The sequence below is a fragment of the Polyodon spathula genome, chromosome 5, assembly GCF_017654505.1.
Source record: "Polyodon spathula isolate WHYD16114869_AA chromosome 5, ASM1765450v1, whole genome shotgun sequence".
NCBI classification, from domain to species: domain Eukaryota; kingdom Metazoa; phylum Chordata; class Actinopteri; order Acipenseriformes; family Polyodontidae; genus Polyodon; species Polyodon spathula.
In genome coordinates, this window is record NC_054538.1 from 65044249 (window position 1) to 65066859 (window position 22611).

Genomic DNA, 22611 nt, shown 5'->3' on the forward strand with positions numbered 1-22611 from the left:
TAAACAAGTTTTCCAGCAAAAGCGTCACAGCAGTCTATTGACAGTTCTGCTCGCTTATACTGTGCTTGTACGTACTCTGCAATATGATTAACCAATTGAATATCTGCATTGTCTCTGCAGTAGCCCAATCATAAGTTAGCTGGGTGGGACATAAACTGTCTGTTTCAATTATAGGTACCGACAGTAAGTTTAACCAATAGGAGAGTCAAATATCTGCCAAGTTTTATGCAGCTGTCCAATCATAAGCAAGCAGAAGCTGTTCACGGTATTCTGCATGAAAATTGAAGGCGAGTGAGTAGTCAATGGGAAAGTGAAAGATCCGACAGCTGTCCAATCATTCGTGAGTAGAGGCGGAGTGTTAATATGTTAGTAAGCACTGAATTTCACAGACTTAGAGAAAAATAATATATTTCAGGATTTAGAATTTAATTCTCTCTATATATTTTTTAATTTCACCAGACAAGGGAAACACGTAGTCAATTTAGTTACAAATCCACTATCTGCAGATGAGCAATCTTTAAAACAGTAGTGTTGACAAATTTGCCAAATTGAAACAAAGTGAGACGCTATCTATCCTTTTATCCTGATTTTTCACACATATACATGCACACAGAGATAGATTATATATATATATATATATATATAATATTACACACACACACACATACTGTATATGTCGCGGGAAGGCAGTGTTTAAGTCAGCGTGCCTGCAGACAAAGCAAGATCAATTTATGCCTGTGCCCAAATTACTTTGAGGATCACTGCTCTAGGTCTATGTGACATACTGTAATTGAGTGTGACTAGTTTTATTAATGTATACAGCCTGGGACTTTATTTAGTAAAGTACTTAACTCTCGATTCCTATGGCAATATATTCCTTCTCAGATTGGCTAGCATCTATATTACATATATGATATTGATATGTGTGGGTGTGCGTGCGTTTATGTGCCACCGTTCTAAGAGAGAAATACAATTAATATTACAAAATTGGCAGGAAACTTAGGATGCATGTACTGTACAAGTCCAAACATAAAAATGTGTCCTGCTGTAAAAAATGGGAATTAACTGAGACGCAGGAAAACTGCAATTATAACATTCATTACTGTTGTGCACATTTACAAAATCCACTATAAAACAATAACTAAGCATGAGACAAGTCTGTATCCCTTTATCCCAAATGTATTTTGTATTGCATTGCCACCTGGTATACAAGCACATATAAAAAAAAACGACAGAGTCCAGAATGCACCTGACCAGACAACTTCCTGCCAAATGAAAACAGCTCTATGTGGAACTGGAGATGGTACAGGAAAAATGTCGCTGATTTTCAATTAAGAGATGTTTCAAATGATGATAAATTACCAACTTCTGATACTAAAAGTCGCATACAAGATGCATGCATTGCCTATTACATGTTACCTCCTGTTCAATGTACAAATAAAATGTGAATTCTTTGAGAAATATTTTGGTTGCCGTTCGTTTCAGATTTAGGACTACACCACTGCCAGCAGACTACATATAATCTGCTTCAATATTTGACATAGTTGTTTCATTGCGTTAATTTATCTTTAGAAATACTGCCTTCAAATTACTTTGATACAATCCATTTACAATAATGACTTTTTTTTGTGCCGAACGTAATCTAGGTGAATTGTACAATCTAAAGAATTATATTTTGTGAGATTTATATAAATATTTTGAGAATTATTATGATTGACATGTTTCATTGTCTTTTGTGATATGTAGTGACTTTAGAGCTCTTTAAAACACATAAATGCTCAAACATACTTAAATATTTTATGTGTAGTGGACAAAAAGTTGTATTAAATTCAACTGATGATTACTGGGATAATCTTGCATCGATTTCAAAACATTTGTGGCAGTCCATTTCCAAGGAACTGGCTATAGCTGGAGTGCATGATTCATTTACCTTTACTGAAATAAGTATTCTGTAAAGCTATTATGTATTAAACCTATTTATTAGCTGTATAACAGGATTACCACATGTGTGTTTTTTTTCCCCAGCTGATGACACTATCAGGAGAGTCTACTATTACATCCCTCACACCTGTTGCCAATGGTGTGAAAGGTAGTGTCCCAAGTAATGTGTTTTGATGTAAACCCTAGACTAGAGCCTTTTCACTTATATTCTGTATAACATAAGCTTCTCAAACTAAGTGACAGAGACAATTAGGAAACATTTGATAAGCCGCATTATGTTTTCATAAGGACACTACTCTGTATGTAGCTCGTAAAAAACAAAGAAAAAAAATCTACTTGACATTACAAAATCATGTCATAAAAGGTTCCATAATCCCTGATGAAATTTCACTGCATAAAACAGACTATTAAAAACGGTTCCTGTGGGATTACTCTCATTGCTTGGGAAAATGTACAACCCACCTATGAGTGGAATATGGAAATCATATCATTCTCCAAAAATAACTCAGTTGCATGTTTTATTTGACGGTTTTAAAAGACAACCTCATACAGCAGTGTAAAAAGAATTTAGATTATATTTATGATCCCCAATGTATATTGGTCCAAGCACATTCCAAAAAAAAAAAAAAAAAAGATATGTTCACAGTTAAAGATTTTAGATACATAACAAACATTAATCTAAAAATAAATAATTATATTAAAAATACGTGGGAGAAAAAACCCCACAATGCTCACATTTGATGATTTTACATATTGGCATAATTATGGGAAAATGATGGGACCTGAACCATCTTCACAATAATATCATGTATCAATGCTATAACTAAACATAACCACCAAAATGCCAAATGTGGGTAGGTGTGTGTGTGTGTGTGTGTGTGTGTGTGTGTGTATACATTGTATATATAATGTATACACACTGAACAAAAATATGAACACAACTTTCAACGATTTCAAAGATTTTACTGAGGTACAGTTAATATAAGGAAATCAGTCAATTGAAATAAATTCATTAGGTCCTAATCAATGGATTTCACATGACTGGGAATACAGATATGCGCCTGTTGGTCACAGATACCTTAAAATAAAAAAAATAAAGGTAGGGGTGTGGATAAGAAAAAGTCAGTATCTGGTGTGATCACCATTTGCCTCATGCAGCGTGACATCTCCTTCGCATAGAGTTGATCAGGCTGTTGACTGTGGCTTATGAAATGTTGTCCCACTCCTCTTCAATGGCTGTGCAAAGTTGCTGGATATTGGCGGGAACTGGAACACGCTGTCGTACACGTCGATCCAGAGCATCCCGAACATGCTCAATGGGTGACATGTCTGGTGAGTATGCAGGCCATGGAAGAACTGGGACATTTTCAGCTTCCAGGAATTGTGTACAGATCCTTGCGACATGGGGCCGTGCATTATCATGCTGAAACATGAGGTGATGACGGCGGATGAATGGCACGACAATGGGCCTCAGGATCTCGTCACGGTATCTCTGTGCATTCAAATTGCCATCGATAAAATGCAATTGTGTTCGTTGTCCGTAGCTTATGCCTGCCCATACCATAACCCCACCGCCACCATGGGGCACTCTGTTCACAAAGTTGACATCAGCAAACCGCTCGCCCACATGACGCCAAACATGTTGTCTGCTATCTGCCCGGTTTCAACTGTACCGGGATTCATCCGTGAACAGCACATTTCTCCAGCGTGCCAGTGGCCATCGAATGTGAGCATTTGCCCACTGAAGTCGGTTACGACGCCGAACTGCAGTCAGGTCAAGACCCTGGTGAGGACAACGAGCACGCAGATGAGCTTCCCAGAGACAGTTTCTCACAGCTTGTGCAGAAATTCTTCGGTTGTGCAAACCCACAGTTTCATCAGCTGTCCAAGTAGTTGGTCTCTGACAATCTCGCAGGTGAAAACGCCGGATGTGAAGGTCCTGGGCTGGCGTAGTCTGTGGTTGCGAGGCCGGTTGGACGTTGACATTCAATTCTCTGGCAACAGCTCAAGGTGCACCTGTGTAACGATCATGCTGTTTAATCAGCTTCTTGATATGCCACACGTCAGGTGGATGGATTATCTTGACAAAGGAGAAATGCTCACTAACAGGGATGTAAACAAATTTGTGTATAAAATTTGAGAGAAATATGCTTTTTGTGTGTATGGAAAATTTCTGGGATCTTACTTCAGCTCATGAAAGTTCTCTCACCTGTGAGCAGCAGCCAAGTGGAAATAAAACATAATGGGAATATCTATTTTGTGTATGTGTAAACTTCATTTGTCATCCAGAATGTGCATTTATTTGGAACACTTCACATATGAAATGCTGATTTATGATTATCTGGTGTGTGGGTAAAAATTGGCCGGCACAAATTACTTGACTTTTTTTGGTTTGTTGTTGTTTTAAATTAAACCCCACTAGTCATTTATCCTCATTCAAGAGGATATTTTGCCAGATCTTATTATATGCAACTCTTTTAATGTGAATCTTGCAATCATTTTTTGGTTAAAAACATTTTTTTGGATGGGGCAGGGGGTAAGCTGTCTATATAGGCTTGTGTGACAGGGATGGCTTAGTGGTGACGTCAGGCCAAATGCAGGAACAAAACACAAAGGCAAGGTACTGCGGTGCAAAAAGTGCTGCAGCACCGTTTATTTTCAAACAAAAACAAAATAAAAAGGTTTGAACAAAAATAAAACAGACAGAGCAAAATAAATATTTCAAAATATTTATTTATATTTATTTATTTTTTTTTAAATCACTAAACAATATAGGTCAGGCTGGGTGATCGCCTTGACTTTTCCTAAGTTTAGCTGAGTCTCACCGCTCGCTCTTTCTCACTCCAAAACACTCCACCCGGGACAGGGAGAGCTGCAGGCTTTTATACTGTGGCCGAGGGGTTAAATAGCTATTAATGATCCTTTTACTCCTCGGCCACAATCTGCACGAGTTTACTAATTACGCATGACTGCCGGCTAATCTAACAATCACTAGCCGACATTCACACGTTCCCACAAGGTATTTACAAAGAACAAAACATAAAATACCAAACAATAACATATGGCTTCGCCATCATATTTATAAATACAATAAATCATAATGCTAAAACAAATACAAAATCATACAAGTGATTCACAGGGGCAGAGGGGATGCCCCGTTCTAAAATACACAACACAAAATAAAAACATCATTTAAATGGCAGGGCTTTGCCCTGCCCCCTTTTCATGTACAGGGCTCCTGGGCCTGTTACAGCTTGGTTGGATTTTATTTTCTGTTGACATCTAATTTTGTATGTATTTTAGACCATAAATAAATATGTTTGTTTGAAGTGCCATTTGTGTTTTGTAGTTGTTAGTTATTATACATGTATTCCATTTATATATTTATTAAGCTTTTTAACAAGGACATTGGAAATCCGCAATCACCTATAAGGAAACCATTGTAATTATGCCGTTTTCTAGGCCAAGATTTCATTATTTACTCTTAGATTTGTATCTGTACAATTCAAATGCAATCTACAGTAGAGGTCAGCTGTCATACAATGTATGTATTCAGAGTTCAGACAGAGCTACCGTTGCATTCTTCATTTCTTGATAGTAACATTACACTAGTTGCAAATGACGGTTTATCATTTTAGCAATGCAACAAATGTTCTGTAAAGTTACAAATGGTTAAAACAAGTAAATAAATCTAATTCATACACCACAAGTATAGAAAAGGCAAAAATATTTTCATAACTACAGATATTAAATTACCTAGTCTTTTTTAAATTACCGTTGTAAGCTTTACGTCACATATTAGGCCTACACGGCAATCTAGAAAGCGGGTTTGTCTGTATTACCAAAATTTAAATAAAAAAAATACCTGCCTGGCACTTCACATTTTTTTTTATGTATATTCAGATAAAGATGCACATGCACCCTTGGATGTTTGTTTTTCACAACATAATCAATATTCGGGTCCTTTTGTGTATCTAATGAGTGGAGCTATTAATATCAATTGAATAGGCCCTGCCACCGTTAAGATCAGTGGAATCGACCCCATTACTTTAAATGTGAAAAATGTATAGACAAGTCAGCATTTCCTTTTTCTTCCTGCTGGTTCCCATGTTCATATTTATGCATTTAAAAGGGTTGCTCTAATATGATAAATTTGAAAAGGTCTGCTGCACTCCTCGCTTTTTATACACTATGAAATTATTGTTTTCGGTTACTTTCAAAAATGCTTGTGCGGTATTTAATGTCACTATGTACAGTAACTTGCAAACTTAAGTTGTACCTTCTTCCCTTTGTTTTCCAGAACTAAATTCTTATGTTCACAGGCACATTCTTCCAGTGTTTTTGTGTGTGTAGCTTTTTTTTTTTTTTTTTTTTTTTTTTTTTTTTACATTTTGCCGTAATTTGCAATTTTGTTTCAAATCCTCCATATCAAACTGTAATATAGCTTTAAATCCGCAAACATGTCTCCATTCCTAATAATTGTAATTTGGTTTGAAACCTCGCAAGCAGAGTCTCCAATAGAAATGTAGGAATTTGCTGCCACCCAGTAGTTGGAGTGGGTTTAAAGTATTCAGATTGAATCAATGATAGATACAAGTCAGGAAAGAGGGATATTACTCAACTGCACTGGGAAAGCTGTTTTTTTTTTTTTTTTTTTTTTTTTTTTTTTTTTTTTTTTTTTTTTTTTTTAAATGGGAAAGGGGTGAAGTCATCATGAATACAGTAGCCATTTCCAGTGTTTACTGGCTATACACAGATTTAATTTTTTCTGTATTGAGTGTTAACGGTTTTTATCAGTTAAAACAGCAAATCAGAAGCCCTACTTATAATAAATGTATTAATGTTTCATAAAAGGACACGTCTTTGCAATGGGTGACCAGGAGCACAAACACTGAACAATCAAAGTTGTCCACTGATAGGCACAGCATGATAAACAGGATTTTGATAATTATGTTTCACATGTCTGGAATAACATTGTAAACTGTTCCCCAAATAAAAACCGTTAGAATTTCCAAGTAAAATAAAACAATGTTAAATTAATGTTTGATAGCAAAGCTTCATGACATTAGTCATTTAAGTCATTAGTTTGCTTATAAAGTCTGTTGCTTAGTTTTATCTTCTCACAAAACATACAGGACCGAGTGCTTTCGTAGTTCCATAGTATCAACTGGCTGGTTTTGAGGCAGAGCACTGACAATGATTCAGTGGACAGTAAAATAAATTTGGTCATTTGTATTTGCTGCCCAATAGATGTGAACTGAGCTTTCATTACAGCAAGTCTAAATGGAAACGCTGATACTTGTGCGGATTCATTTTAAATTCGATTCACAGCTGTGACTGTAGCAGCTGGCATCTACCATCTGATAGAAGCCTGCTCGAGCTGGAAGCCAATTGGCTGATGGTACTGAATCGTTTTCCAAAACAATTTCAAATTTAGCTTCTTATATAAAAAGTATCTCACTGGCGCAAGTTCACAAAATGTTAAATTGCCTTCACTTGAACCAGTAAGATTGGTGCTGCTGTCTTATTAAACTGCATCTAAATTTGTTTAATTTAATATGACAACAAAAGTGCAAACAAGCTGCACAAACATCCAAAGCAAGAATAGTGCAGGGAGCAAAACAATATTTTTGCCATCCCAAGACACACACCACATCTTAACTGAATAAATAAGACATCACTGTTTACTGCTGATGATGTCCACAATCCAGGACCTTGATCAATAAGGATAAAGTAGAACCAAACATTCAAGACTACCGGTAATCAAGTCAATGACTGCTTTGAACATCTTTTTCTTAGAGTCACTGGCCTTCTTGTGTAGTACAACCTTTTTCGGTGCATTTTGTAGCATCTTTACCCAACTTCAGAAAGAGCCTCAACATTCACATCTGCTGTTGGGACATTTTATTTAGATATAAATTAATTTTTAGTCTTAGAATACAACTCACAGAATGGGTTAAAAGATTAAGTCAGATTCAGGTTAAATTCCTACTTGGACAGTAATTTGATAAAGATCTTTCTGGTCACTTTGTCCTTACTAAGACAAGGGTGACCTCCAAGACATTTTTAAAAAGGTGTTGACCTCTCCTTTGATGTACAGTTCTAACATGAAAGGCATTTGCCATTTATGGTGGATCGTTATTTTTATGTTAAACATCTTTATAAACAAGAAGTTTTTTTTAGGAAATTACAGTTGATTTTATGAGGGTTTTACAAACTGGCTACTTCAAAGATAAACTGGATTGAATCAGATGCTTTGAAGCTAGGGTTAGGACAAATGGGCAATTAACCAAGTGAGAAGAGATTTGTGTCTTTCTGATTGGTTTAAGGAAAAATCATGATGTCACTGAGTTACTGCATTTAAAACTGAGAATACTGAAATGTTCTTTGTATTGCTCTGATCCATGCTCGGAAAGAGGATATCTGCAAATTGTTGTCCCCATGTAACCTTTAAGGTGTCTGGTTGTAACTTTAAAACTCAGAACTTTTATCTTCAATAAACTATACTTATCTGAAAGCCAAAAGAAGCAGCTCGCGACTTCTCTTTCCCTTTTTTCTGTATCTCTTTAAATTCAACATGTGCTAAAAGCTTTATATAAGCCACTGGCTATTATCAAAATATGGGAAAAAGATCTAACCTCAGAGGATGGGCCAATTGATACAATCTGGCATAACACATATAATGCATAAAAAATCCTAATCATTAGCTAATGCATTTCAAATTGTGCCACAGGACATCCTGGACGCCTCGTAAGAGATACCTTGTGGGAATCACCTCAGACCCACTTCCAACCTCTGTTCTCATAAAACACCTGGCACTTTAATGCACGTCCTTTGGGAATGTCCAGAGGTTAGTTCTTTTGGGGCCAAGTGACATTTATACTGTCCAACATAATTAAGGGAGACTTGCCATTAAATCCAGTTGTACTATTACTTAATGATGATTCAAGACTTAAAATGCTTGAGTGCCAGCAGAAAACCTGACTTGATCGTGACAAAAAAAAAAAAAAAACTGATATTACAGTTCTGGTTCCCTCCATATAGACTATCTTTGCAGCAGTGGTTGACATATTTCAATGACCTAGTGATGTTGGAGCTATCTACCGCCAGGATAAATATGGCAAAAACTGCTAAGTGGAGACTTAGAGGGGGGACATCGACTGAGATAACCAAGCTATTGACTAATGCTTAATTGTCACTGGGAGTGTAGGGAAACGTGGGGATTGTCGGGGTGCATTGTCTACCTGTTACCTAGTTGCTGTGTCAAATTACTCTCATGGGGTCCGGGGAGGGAAAATGTGTTCACAATTGTATGTAGAGGTGTTGTTTGATATGTATAAAAAAAAAAAAAAATAAACTACAAAAAATTTCTAGCCTACTGTTCAAGCAACAAGGATATCAACGTTGGCACATGTGATTGATTACAGTACCTATTAGCAATGATTTATTTTTTGATAATAATGTTAGGAGGAATGCAACAGTGTTTTGTGTTGTATATGGATTGTAAGATTAATGGTTCAGAAGTGTAGTAGATGCATTATTTTGGGGATATTTAATTGACCACATGAGACTTACTCACATACCATAAGTTGTGAAGGTTCTATAATAGATGCACACAAGCAATACATGCAAAGTAATTTTAAATGCAACACTGCATTCCATGCAATACCTTTCTGGTTTCTAGATTTCAATTAAACCTTCCATCATACAATAAATATCACCTCATAGCAAGCTTGTGTTCAACCTGGTTCATTCTTAACAGCAGCTGGCATTTTGAGTTTTTGAAATGACCTAGAAAAATACAATAAGTAATCAAGAGTCCCAGCTGAGACTTGTTTATGGTTTCGCTCTCCTCAAAAGCTGAAGCGGAAAAAAATAAATAAACTAAAACTAAATGATGAGAAGTCTGAAACGGACAACAGCATTTCTATCGAGTGCTACAGTAGATCCAAGTTCATTCCATACAAGGAAACTTCAAATTTCCTTGATAAGACATTTTCTTCACAACAGGATTAAATTATAAAACACAATTAGCGATACACAAATTAAAGTTTCCCACTGCTCTACAGAAGCTCACATTTTTCCATTATATTACAAAGGTTACCATCTGGACTGTGCTCCCGTTCAGTGTACGTTAATAAATAATTATCCAGTCTAACAATCAATTACATTTTCATTTAAGAAATGTCTTTAGAAATCATTTTGGCTTGAATGGACAAGTGTTGGACAAGACCCTCCAAATATTGCACCACACACAAGAGCAGATTCCCTTCATTTACTGGTGAAGGTGTTAAGAGTTGCCTGCAGTTACAGAACTGTCCTGTGACATGAAGCAACAGTTCAAAGCAGGATACAAAACACAAATAAATAAATAAATACTTTCACACAGGTGTATACATAATATATAATTACACCAGAAGAAATTTCAGAACCTATAATCTGATTACAAGCCGATTTATTTCATTTTATTTTTTTGGTTTTTGTTTCCTCTAATCTACATGCATTATGTATTGTATATTTAAAAAAAATACTTCAACCAACACATGCTATGACCGTCGGGGTTTGATCAAAGCTTCAGCCTTCAGTGACGACAGTGAAAGCAGAGGAGATAAACAAGAACATCAACATCTGCTGCCTAGAAAAGAAAAACCTCATAGTGCATTTCCTTTTGTTTAGTTTACTTTTTCTTCTTTGCATTCGTAAAGCTAAATTGGCTGTCAAGTGGTTCAAAATTTGATAAAATGTCTATCAAGCTGCTTTGCATCTACATGTGAAATTTTATTTTAGCTCCGCTTTAAAAAACATCCACTTAAAAAGACCAAAAGTTATTTTGGAATTGCAAATGGGGCACTGGAAGCAGCCACCTTCTTTCGGCTCACTGCAGTTACAGCTGAAGTACAGCCACCTTCAGGGGTTCAAACCAAGGTGGATTTGGCATTTTCCACTACTGTGGCAAGTCCATGTGACTACAATACCCAATTAAATAGGGTTATTGAGTTGTAGTGAATACAGGATGCAAATAAAACATTCCATAGCAGTTTGACGCAATCCTTGCTTTACTATGAGTTTAGTAAGACCCCACCCCCCCCCGAGCCTATCTATACACTGTGGCTAATCAAGTTCCTAATGAAACCTGGAATGGGTGAAATTTATTCATTTGTTGTGTTATTTCCATCTCTGGAATATACTCATGCAGTGTTTACTCAGAAACAGTGTATGCAGATATCAATGCTTACATCACTGCTCTCTTCCTTGTAGGTTATAGATAATGAACCCCCTGTAGAGATTATAGCATGTCACCTGCCAAGCACATTTTAAATCAGTATTTTACAAATCAGATTTTTTTTTATTAAAAAAAAAAAAAAAAAAAAAGGATAAAAAAAAGAGCCCATTTTCCAATACTGTACTTTTCCACATTAGTCAGTGTGGAGAAATCATTGTGCATGTCTCCAAATCAAAGCTCCATTCTACAATGCAGACGCCAATATCCATTCAATAAGAGCATCATGCATAGGCATCTGGTAGATAAAAAACTTTATACCATCCTAAACAACCTGGCGACAGACAGACAACTTCAGCAGCTTTCTAAAAGCTTTCACAACCCTGGAAAGGTTACACAAATCACAAGAGGAAATGCAGAAAAGGAATTCTGTTCAATCTGTTTTGAGGTTTTTCCTTGAAAAGAAGAACATTTAGGTTAAACCCATTTGCTACAAATGCCCTTTTTCTGGTATTTGAAGAGTTTTTTTTTTTTTTTTTTTTTTCAAAATAGAGATACCATGACCTTTGAATCAGTATCAGCTCTGAACAGATAACTGTTTTATCCCACCACTGAATCCTTCTCTCGTGGTGAAATCTGTGTCAATAATTTCCAACCTTTTCAGCAAGAAAAAAAAAGACAAAACAAAAACATATACCCTTGGAAGACTATTTCAGGACATGTCTTTTAAATCATTTAGTTCTGACAGTAAACAACCTATCACCAGAGGTTTGAATAAGACTGACCCTGAACCATTTGTAATCTGCTTCGAGATCACTGACAAAATGTAAAGTATGACACAAACAATTGACCTCCATTAGAAGCCTTTTAATAGCATGCATTGTTTTAATTGTTGTATGTAGCCAATAGTATTCTATAAAACACAGAGAACAATGCATATCCAAAACAGGAGCAACATAATACTACAATAGCAATAATAATGGCATTAATAGGAATGATAGCAATAGCAATGGCTAAACAAACAAAAAACAAATTACGTGTATCCAATTCATTAACGCACACAAGAAAAACAAAAAACAATCAAATCACGTTTCACTACTGTTAATGTGCTATCGAAACAAACATATTATTAAAGCAGGAGAGAGAAAGAACCAAAGCAAAAATAAGAGAGTCAATGCTGGGGCCCTACAACTACAATGGTTGCTGAACAAATTTAAAATATATATATATATATATATATATATATATATATATATATATATATATATATATATATATATATATATATATAATATATTTGTGTTTGTGTCAGGACTGAACTCCAAACGAAAAACATGACCGTAGTTCACCGAAAGCTGACAGTCATCCAAGAAAACAAAATCCAGAGAAACTCCTTTCAATTCATTCAATGAACAAAAAGCTTCCAGTCTAAATTAGGGATGCTTTTGTAATGTGTAAGTGTATGAGAGAGAGATATATATTAAAAAAAAAAAAAAAAAAAAAAAAAAACTCATACTGCTTTGTTACACAACAGTGGGATGTCATTTAAAAGAAAGAAATAAATAATAAAGCCAACAGAAATTAATTTTCCGTTGCTCTTCTGTCACCCCAAGTGCACATGGGCACTAACACAGCATGCTATTCACTGGGTCAGAAGTAGCAAATGTCACACCCTAGATATTCCATGACTACCCATATTTATCTACAGCGCCACCAATCACCAGCACATGACTATGGATTCTGTATACTAGAAAGTATACTCCGATATAGTTTGGGCGTCTAAATCCTCCTTTTGCAGTTTTCACACATCGTCAGTTAAAGGAAAGGGCTGAAAACAGGAATCACACACAGAACTACATGTTAAAGATCAAGCAGGAGCTCTTGATAAGGCATTTGGAACAAGATTTAAAATTTGCCCTTCCAATATTCTACATTAAAATGAAATTCTTGCAGTTGAATGGCCCGCCATATAAGGCGTGCATTCTGGTTTCAAGTGTTAAAAACCCACATCTAAAAGACAAATGATCTGTTATGACAGTAAAAACACGACCTTCAAGATGGTAAATCACCACATCCCCAGAGACCAAACAGCTACAACATTCCAGCTCTGAGTCTGAATAGTTTTTTTCTGATATAGTTAAAAGCTCAACTAGCATAGGCTAGAACTTCTTCAAAACCCTCAAGAGTGCGTTGCACTAAGACTGCTCCAAATCCATGTGTGCTGGCGTCTGTATAAACAGCAAAAGCTAAAGCTCATATTTGGATGCCCAAGTATGGGTGCCATTATTAAACGCAGTTTCAACTGATTAAATGCCTGTTGGCATTGTGGTGTCCAGTTCCATTTCACTCCCTTCTTCTTGAAGGCATTTAGTGGCTCAGCAACACAGGAAAAGTTTGGCACGTATCAATGATACCAACTAGCCATACCTATTAAGTGTTGCAACTCTTTCAGATTTAACGGTTCTGGATAAAGCTGGATATCAGCTGTTTTATCTGGATCTACTTCAATACGAGCATCAGAAACAATATGACCCAAGAAACTAATGTTAGAGCTTGCAAACTGACATTTCTTTAAATTCAAGGTAAGTCCTGCTTCCTTCAACTTCCCTAACACAGATTGAATATCATGAAGATGTTGTTGATGACTTTAAAAATAAATCATGATACAATCAAGATAAACAAAACAAAATGGACCCTCTCAAATTCCCCAAAGCTCTTTCCATAAGCCTTTTGAACATCGCAGGTGCATTTTTAAGTCCAAATTGCATCACTTTAAAATGATAAAGACCCTCTAAAGTGACAAAAGCAGTCTTTTCTTTGCTGTCCTTTTCCATTTCAACCTGTCAATATCCACTATTTAGACTGATTAGATTCGATTGCACCAGACAAGCATTCTAGAATATCAGCTATGGTTGGCAAAGGATAAGCATCAGTGGTGGAATGGAAATTAAGTCTGTGATAGTCTACACAAAATCTTTCTTTGCCATTCTTTTTTTGGACAAGCACTACCGGAGAAGCCCAGGGAGAATAGGAAGGTTCAATAATTCATTTTGACAACATTTCCTGTATCTGCTCTTTCACTATTTGCTGTTTGTAAGGAGATATTCAATGTCTTTGTTTGATAGGAACAACATCACCACAAGGAATGCTATGTCGAGGAACTGCAGTTCGACCAGTTACAGAAGTATACATACCTGAGAATGTTTCCATCAGTGTCTGCAAATTCCTTTTAAAATCATTATCAGATTCTGCCTGAGCAACAGCTTCTTTGATCAAAGTGCATCTTTCCTCCTCCATGAGTTTCAAGCAAGACTCAGGAGACAACTGGTTTAGGAGCTACAGTAATATACACATACATAGAGAGTTCATAAGCATCTGAAAACACAATACTGTAGAAAAACCAAGAGTCAACACTAACAAGTCCAGGCTAAAAAGGGTACTTGACATTATTAATAACGTAAGACTGGCCTTTCACATTTATCTGTATGCCAGATGTCAATAAAATTTAAATCCAAGACCAAAGCAAAAGCTACTTTATCTCGAGGAAGCACAGCAGTACGAAGAGCAAAATTTAAAACAGGCACTTGGTAATTCAGTATTATGACATCTAATAGATAAGTTTGCTCCCCATTAGCTAAATACAACACTTCATGTTTCCAAGGCTGCAAAACATCTTTCTAGGTTTTTATTTTATGCCAGAGCTGTTCTTGTATTAAAGTACAAGATGCACTAGTGTCTAACATTGCTTTTCCACTCCAACACCGCATTGTTACGGACACAACTTATTGTTGTAAGAAAGGCAGTTGCACAGCTGTTTGGACATGTTTTTTTTTTTTCTTTAAAAAGACCTTACTTCATCTGCACTAGACACAAGAGTCAAAGTTTTCTTACTAACAACTAATTTGCCAGAAGAGAAAGGGCACTGTGAAGAATTAAAGTAGACCGATTTAAAAGGACACACTTGGGGTGGATGATCTTGATGACACTTCCAACACACAGTAGCAGCTTTTCCAAGATTAGCAACACTAGTTTGTACAGTCAGGCTTTTGCCTGGTGCATTTTTACCAGAAACACTTTTATCCTTTACTCATTTCTTGAGCCTTCTTTTTTAATTCAAATTCTACAATTGAAACCTTGTCTTTCATACTGCCTTCCCATGCACTGTTTTAATTTTTCCCTGTAACTGAATTGCCACAGTAGGATTGATGTTTTTTCAGCATTAGCTTAAGTATGTCTATCAAAGCCGTTTTCCATCTTCGACACAAAGCACGAAAAAAATATGCAAGGTCTTGTATACTTTCATCATCAGCTTGAACTCTATGTCTTACTCTTTCAGCCATTTTGTTCTCAAATGAATCAGATAGAACAGCAGCAAGAAACTGGTTCTTAAATTCTTCCCATGTCCTTATTTGGTAACAAGCAATCTCCCACCAATCTCAACAATCCAACATCGGCCAAAGGGCAAGAAAATCTTCACATTTTTATTTAAACAAAGGATCAGATGCATCATTTAGCCTCCCAAAGAAAAGAACAATTTTATAGGCAACTAGTTTTTTGAATATGGGGTTTAACAGAACTATGTGATACAGGTGTCTCAGAAGAAACTGACAATTGTTGACCCTGACTGGCTTGGCTTTTTAATACTTTCATTCTACACTTTAAAATCTCATACTCTTTACTTCGAGCTTGTATTTCATTTTGGAAGTGAATATACTCATCACAAACCTCCCTTGCAGAATTCTGGAAAGCCTTACAAACTCAGTATCAAGCTGAACAATTTGTGGCTGTGTGGTAAATAGAGTTCTGAAATGACAACTGAAGATCAGTTTTTATATCCTGCACAGAACTCACAAAATTCTGGTTTGTACAAATAATTCTTTATTTTGTGTTTCAAGCAAGAATGCATTAGCATGCCTCTCCTACTGCAACGTCAACTCCCATTCTTCATCCTCAACTGTACAATGCTGTTGGGAGCCCTTGCTGATTCTGATCACTCTTTATTTGTGTATCTTTAATCTGATCCACCACAATCTGAACTGCTTTCACTGCATCAGTCAAATGCAACCACATCAACCAAATCAGGCAAAACCGGGTTTACCTTGGGCAATGGTATAAGGGGAGGTAAAACCCTGACTCGTCCATTATATCAATGAGACAGATTTTCAATTTATTTTACTTGTTCCACAACTTGGAACAATCACTCCCCAATCACTATATTCATCCAAAAACCCTGACCTACATTCGTTAAGGCCATTATCAGTATTAAAAAAAAAACACAATAATAATGTCAAGTGATATCAAAAGATTAGGGTAGCAGTCCCAACATACACCATACAATGTGTACATACAATAAACAATAATGGGACATAGTAAAACGGATGTCTGGTAAGTATTATCAACAGGATGCAGACTGGCAAAGGCTTTACACTGAGATAGGCTGCAATGGAGAGATTCCAGTGGTGTCTACAATTTTAATATAATAGAAAATATTTCAACATGTTGCCCCCAGAAGATTCTTGAATAATAAATGAAAGTTCAAAGCACTGTTGCTTTTTCAGAGCCTGGGGCGAAACCTTGTGACAAGAACTGCTTGTTTTGCAGATAGTATCGGAGAGAGGATATAGTATTATTTAAATGAAAACACAGGTAAAATGGGTTATACAATTACTGCAGGACATTTATATACAAATCCTTTAGTCCCTACATTAAAACTAGGAAGAGCTGCTAGACTAAACTGCCAGCACTGGCCACCTACTGGTTTTGTATTACACCACATTCAAAAGGTTTTCCACTATTCATTTAGTCCCCTTTTATTTATTTTGCATATTATGTTTGCATATATCATAAGTCTGTCAAAAAAAATTAGCCTGCTCTGAAATTATTATTATTATTATTATTATTATTAGCAGCAAGGGATTTTAAGTTGCAAGTTATTCCAATAGTAAGGCAAACCTGTGTAACCTTGACTGTTTGAACTCTAGGTATATTGTGGCAAACATCAGTGTAGTTATTTGAAGTCTCTTCAAAGTAACAGGACCAGTGTATTTTATGCATGGTCTTCCAATTTCAATTAAAAAAAAGCTGCATAGTGTAAAATGTCCAGCTACTTTCAATAATTCAGTAAATTACAAGTCAATCTCTAAAAATCTTTTACATAAACCTTGGTTTATACCTTTTTATAAAATCCAGCTGAAGGACAATCTCATTTCAGTGTTCGCCTCAAGTAAAACAACAATTTAGGGGCATCATTGGCTTTGCCATCTAGTAAGCATCCAATAAAACAACAATATAGAGATATCTGCACACATACTGTATACAGTGCTGGCATCTACTCATACAATTATGATATATCTCTAACTGTAATAGATAATGGAGAGTCAGATTTAGTGTAGGTTGTATTAGTTACACAAGCTAAAAAAAAAAAAAAAAGAGCATTCTCTTACCTTGAACTTCTGAAGGTTGTTCAGAAAGTGTTCTTTCCTCTACTTGCATGTCTGAATTTGGATAAAAACTATTCATGTCTTCCAACAAAATGTGGGATGAATCTTCAATATTTTTGCCATCAGATAGAGATGAATTCCCAGGTATGTGGGGCTCCAAGGTTTTACACTGAAGGTCAGGTGTAAGTAAACAGAATGTGTCGGCTTCTGCATCCTCATCAGCCAGCTCAGACGGAAGCTGGTCTAGTTTAGGGGAAACCAGTGAGGAAGAAATGGCTCCTTTTCTTGGAGACTGCTCAGTAATGCTGTTTAGTAGGTTGTCTTCACTCCGAGAACTGGGAGTATAATTTGACACATGTTCCTTTGTTGGCAGCAAATTCTCTTCCTCCTCCTCTAGCCTGTCACCTGCATCCACGTAACATTGCTCTTCTGTAGAGAATCCTAAAGATTCTGTAGCTAAGGCATCTCTCAATCCAGGAGCTTGCCTTGGGCTTTGATTGGTCTCAATACCATGTTGTTCCATGGACTTTTCAAAAGATGCTGGAGCCATGGTATCAAATGAAAACACCAGTGACTGCGCTGCTTTTCTTGGAGACCCCTCATTGAGACAGTTTAGTAGGCTAGAATTGGGACTGTAACCAAACAAATGTTCCTTTCTTAACAGCAACTCCTGCTCCTCCTTCACTAGGCATTTATGTCCATGAATGTTATAAGGGTCTTCTGTAGAGATTCCAAAATATTCTGTGGATAATGCATCTCCCAGGCTATGTTCTCTTGGGTTTAGTGTCGCTGAATCTTCCATCATCTCCAGGAATGGGAAAAGAGTTTCCCCTGGGGACCTGGATGAGGGTGTCTTTGTTTGCATATCTTGTTTTTGAAACCTGGGACTAAGAGACAAAAGTGGAAGGAATTGTTGTATGCGGTCAGAATCCTGTAAAAGCTCCCGTGCTTCTGCATGATCATCAGTCCCTCTTGATGGGAAAACATCTTCCTTCGCCATATCTATCCTGATTAAAGACTCTAAATCATTAGTCTCAGGAAGAGATGGTGACTGAGAGGATAGTGTCTTAGCATCATTTGATGACCTGGAAGAGGGACTCCTTGCTACAATTTCCTGTTTTGGAAAACTAGCACCTAGGGTCTTTTGGGTATTATCATAATCCTGTAAAATCTGAAGTGCTTCTGCCTGATCACTTGGCCCACTTGTAGGAAAAATGAAGTCTTGCTTTGCTCTGTCTAATGGGGTCTGGGTCTCTGAATCCATCGTCATTGGCATTGAGGGAGACAACGTATCAATATCTCTTGAGGAACTGAAACTCGTGGGTCTACTTGCTAGGATCTGTTCCTGCAATGCAGGGCTTAAAAACAACACCGTAGGAGGTTCTAGGGTGCTGTCCGAGTCACGTGAGATCTCCAGTGTTTCCGTCTCATCACTTGGTCCTAAAGTCTTGTTAGGCGCCATCTCGGTTACTAAAGGAGTGTCAACCTCATCTAAAACTGCACTTGGCCCCAGAGACTGGATGTTTTTATCCACTGGACTAAATCTATATACGGCAGCCTGTTTTCTTGGAGACACCAGGGGGAGTTGGTCTGAAGACTCACTGGTCATCCAGTCTCTATCAGATGTACATAGCAAATGGTAGTAAACAGATGCAGCATTTCCTTTTTCAGATAGGTCATCTGGGGGGGGGGGGGGGGGGGGGGGGGGGGGGAGAGAGAAAAAACAATAAATAATAAATTTAGGGGAGAAGACCACCTCATTGAGATTGCATCAAATGTAAATGGCCCTATATAAAAACAGAAGGTGTTGGTGGTGTCTTATCAGTAGCATTTCAAATGCTAGAAAAAGTTACGCCAATAATCTGCTGGGCCAAAAATGAAGGCCGTATTTTCTAAATTATTAATATTCTGTTTAGTGCTTTGCCTTCTTATGCCTCCTCTTGAGAACTTGATTTATATTAGATTCAATAATTTGAACACTTTTTAAAATCAACCAACATAACCATGCTTTTACCTACTCAAAAAAAATGTATTATGTTAGTTTCTAATATAAAACACTGTTCTCTGTTGGAATTATTACAATCATGTTTAGAGACAAAAATACCACAGTAAAATTCTAGTATTACAAAGTTATAAACAAAAATACAAAGAGTGACATTTTGTCCAGCCTGATAGCACCAATATTTCCTACATTGTCTTTACACATAAGAAAGGTTACAAAACAAGAGGCCATTTGGCCCATCTTGCTTGTTTGGTTGTTAGTAGCTTATTGATCCTAGAATCTCATCAAGCAGCTTCTTGAAGGATCCCAGGGTGTCAGCTTCAACAACAGTACTGAGGAGTTGGTTCCAGACTCCCACAGTTCTGTGTAAAAAAGTGCCTTCTATTTTCTGTTTGGAATGCCCCTTTATCTAGTCTCCTGGTGCTTGTTTCTTTTTTCAACTCGAAAAAGTCCCGTGTCGACATTGTGAATACCTTTTAGAATTTTGAACCCTTGAGTCAGATCGTAGAGTAGTCTTCTTTGTTCAAGTCTGAATAGATTCAATTATTTTAGCCTGTCTACATATGACATGCCTTTTAAACCAGGGATAATTCTGGTCACTTTTATTTGCACTCTTTCTAGAGCAGCAATATCCTTTTTGTAGCGAGGTGACCAGAACTAAACACAATATTCTTATTCTTCTCATTACTTCCCTTGATTTGAATTCAACACTTTTTACTATATATCCGAGCATTTTGTTGGTTTTTTATAGCTTCCCCACATTTGTCTAGATGAAGACATTCCTGAGTCAAACTCCTAGATCTTTTTCATAGATTCAATTTCTTCACATTTCAGTGTCTCCTATATGGTATTTATAATGGACATTTTTATTACCTGCATGCAGTACCTTACACTTTTCTCTATTGAATGTCATTTGCCATGTGTCTGCCCAGTTCTGAATGCTGACTAGATCATTTTGAACGACCTTTGTTGCTGCAACGGTGTTTGCCACTCCTCCTATTTTTGTGTCATCTGCAAAGTCATTAATGTACATTAGGAAGAGCAGAGGCCCTAATACTGATCCCTGTGGCACTCCACTGTTTACCTTGTTCCATTTTGAGGTGTCTCCTCTAATCAGTACTTTGTTTTCTACATGTTAACTACTCCCTAATCCATGTGCATGCATTTTCTTGAATCCTTACTGCATTCGGATTGTGAATTCATCATTTATGCGGGACTTTGTCAAAAGCTTTCTGGAAATCTAAATAAACCATGTCATATGCTTTGCAATTATCCACTATCGATGTTGCATCCTCAGGCACACGATAACCCAGGCAGTCCCGATTCCCACAGCTCCGCTGGATAACCTGAGGCACCACTTGCAGGCCACCGCGGCAGCAGGCAACCGGACTCTTCTGCAAGGAAAAAGGAATGCAGGGCATGGTGCACCCACGCAGAAACACTCCAGACGGCAGTTCCAGGGCTGTCGCCCTAGGCAGCCACTTCTGCGTGCTCCGCCCCAACCTCAGCAGGGGCCCTGAAGGCTTGCAGCCTCAGGTCCACCCGTTCACACAACATTAGCTGTGGTACTCCTGGGTACTCGCCACCTTACACACTGGCGTTACACGCAGGACCTCCTCCCTGTCGAGGAATCATGGTTACATCTGTGAACAACCCTCTCCAAGTTTTGGTCCTCAGGCAAGTGGTGGAGAAACTACATCTCAAACAAGCCATCCGTCTCGTAGAATGCACTTCAAGAGGAGGAGTTCTACTCAAGATACTTCCTGTTGCCAAAAAAGGAAGACGGCCTTCGCCCCATCCTAGACCTGAGAGACCTCAACGGGTTCTTAAGAAAGAGGACGTTTCAGATGGTCATGCATTGCCACATCCTCCAATCTGTCTGGCTGGGCAATTAGTTTACAACAGTGGACTTGAAGGTGAATTTTCATGTTCCTATCCGTCCAGCACACAGGAAATATCTCTGCTTCGCCTTTCAGAGGAGCATACTCGAGTTTTTCATGCTGCCATTCAGCCTCTCCTTAGCCCCCTGCACCTTTTCGAAGTGTGTTGATGCAATCCCAGTTCCCTTGGGCCTGCAAGGGATCGGGGTGCTGAACTACCTGGACGACTGGTTGATCCATTCCCAGTTGCAGGAAAGAGCAGTGGTCCACACGGCGACAGTGACAAACCATCTAGCAAGACTAGGTCTCACTCTCAACGATGCCAAGTGTCAATACCAGTGCAGAATATGGTCTTCTTGGATATCCAGCTGGATTCTCTCACCATGCGAGCCTACCTGTCAGACGGCAGAGTAGCAGTTATTAAAAACTGTCTGGCCCTGTTTCAACTGGGGTCCACAGTGAAACTGGTGTTGTGTTAAAAACTATTGGGTCTGAAGGCTGCAGCCTCATCAGCTATCCAACTGGAGATACTGCACATATGCCCAATTCAAGTGTGGCTCAATGCCTTTCAGTTACAACCCAAGTAATAAAGACACAGTCATCTGACTTTCGCTCATGCTGGGAAGCCTTACGCTGGTGGAAACAAACCTCCCACCTGCGTGAAGGTGTAGTGATGGGAGTGATACACTCCACCCTCAGTGCATTCTGGATTGTTTCGGGGAAGCCCAGGTCGATCTCTTTGCCTTGGCAGAGATGACTCATCTGTGGTTCTCCTTCCACCATTGCGGAGGTCCACTAGGCATTGACGCCAACGAATAGCCCAAAGCGCTTTTGTACACTTTCCCACTGATACCCCTGCTCCCTGCCTTCCTCGAGAAGGTCAGGAGAGAAAAAGCAACAGTTTTCCTTGTGGCCCCCAGATGGCCCAAGAGAATCTGATTTTTGAACCTTTGCCAGCTGCTGCAGAGCCAGCCCTGGGAGATCCTGTGCATGGATCTCCTCAATCAGGTGCAAGGCACCCTCTGGCATGAAGAATCGGGCAGACTCCAGCTCTGGGTCCGGCCCCTGAACAGGACCATCTGTCCACCTTGGGGCTCTCGGATGCGGTTGTTATACCGCAGAATGCTA

At 37.9% G+C, this 22611-nt stretch overlaps 1 protein-coding gene across 1 annotated transcript in view; it reads right to left on the reverse strand.

Annotated features, from left to right (window-relative positions):
* The window catches only part of LOC121316433 (synaptotagmin-like protein 2), a 78064-nt gene that overhangs the window by 19956 nt on the left and 35497 nt on the right, over nt 1-22611 (reverse strand). Inside the window, exon 7 of the mRNA XM_041251504.1 lies at nt 17605-19281. Within this exon, the coding sequence (XP_041107438.1) occupies nt 17605-19281 (1677 nt within the window). The remainder of the gene's footprint in view (nt 1-17604; nt 19282-22611) is intronic.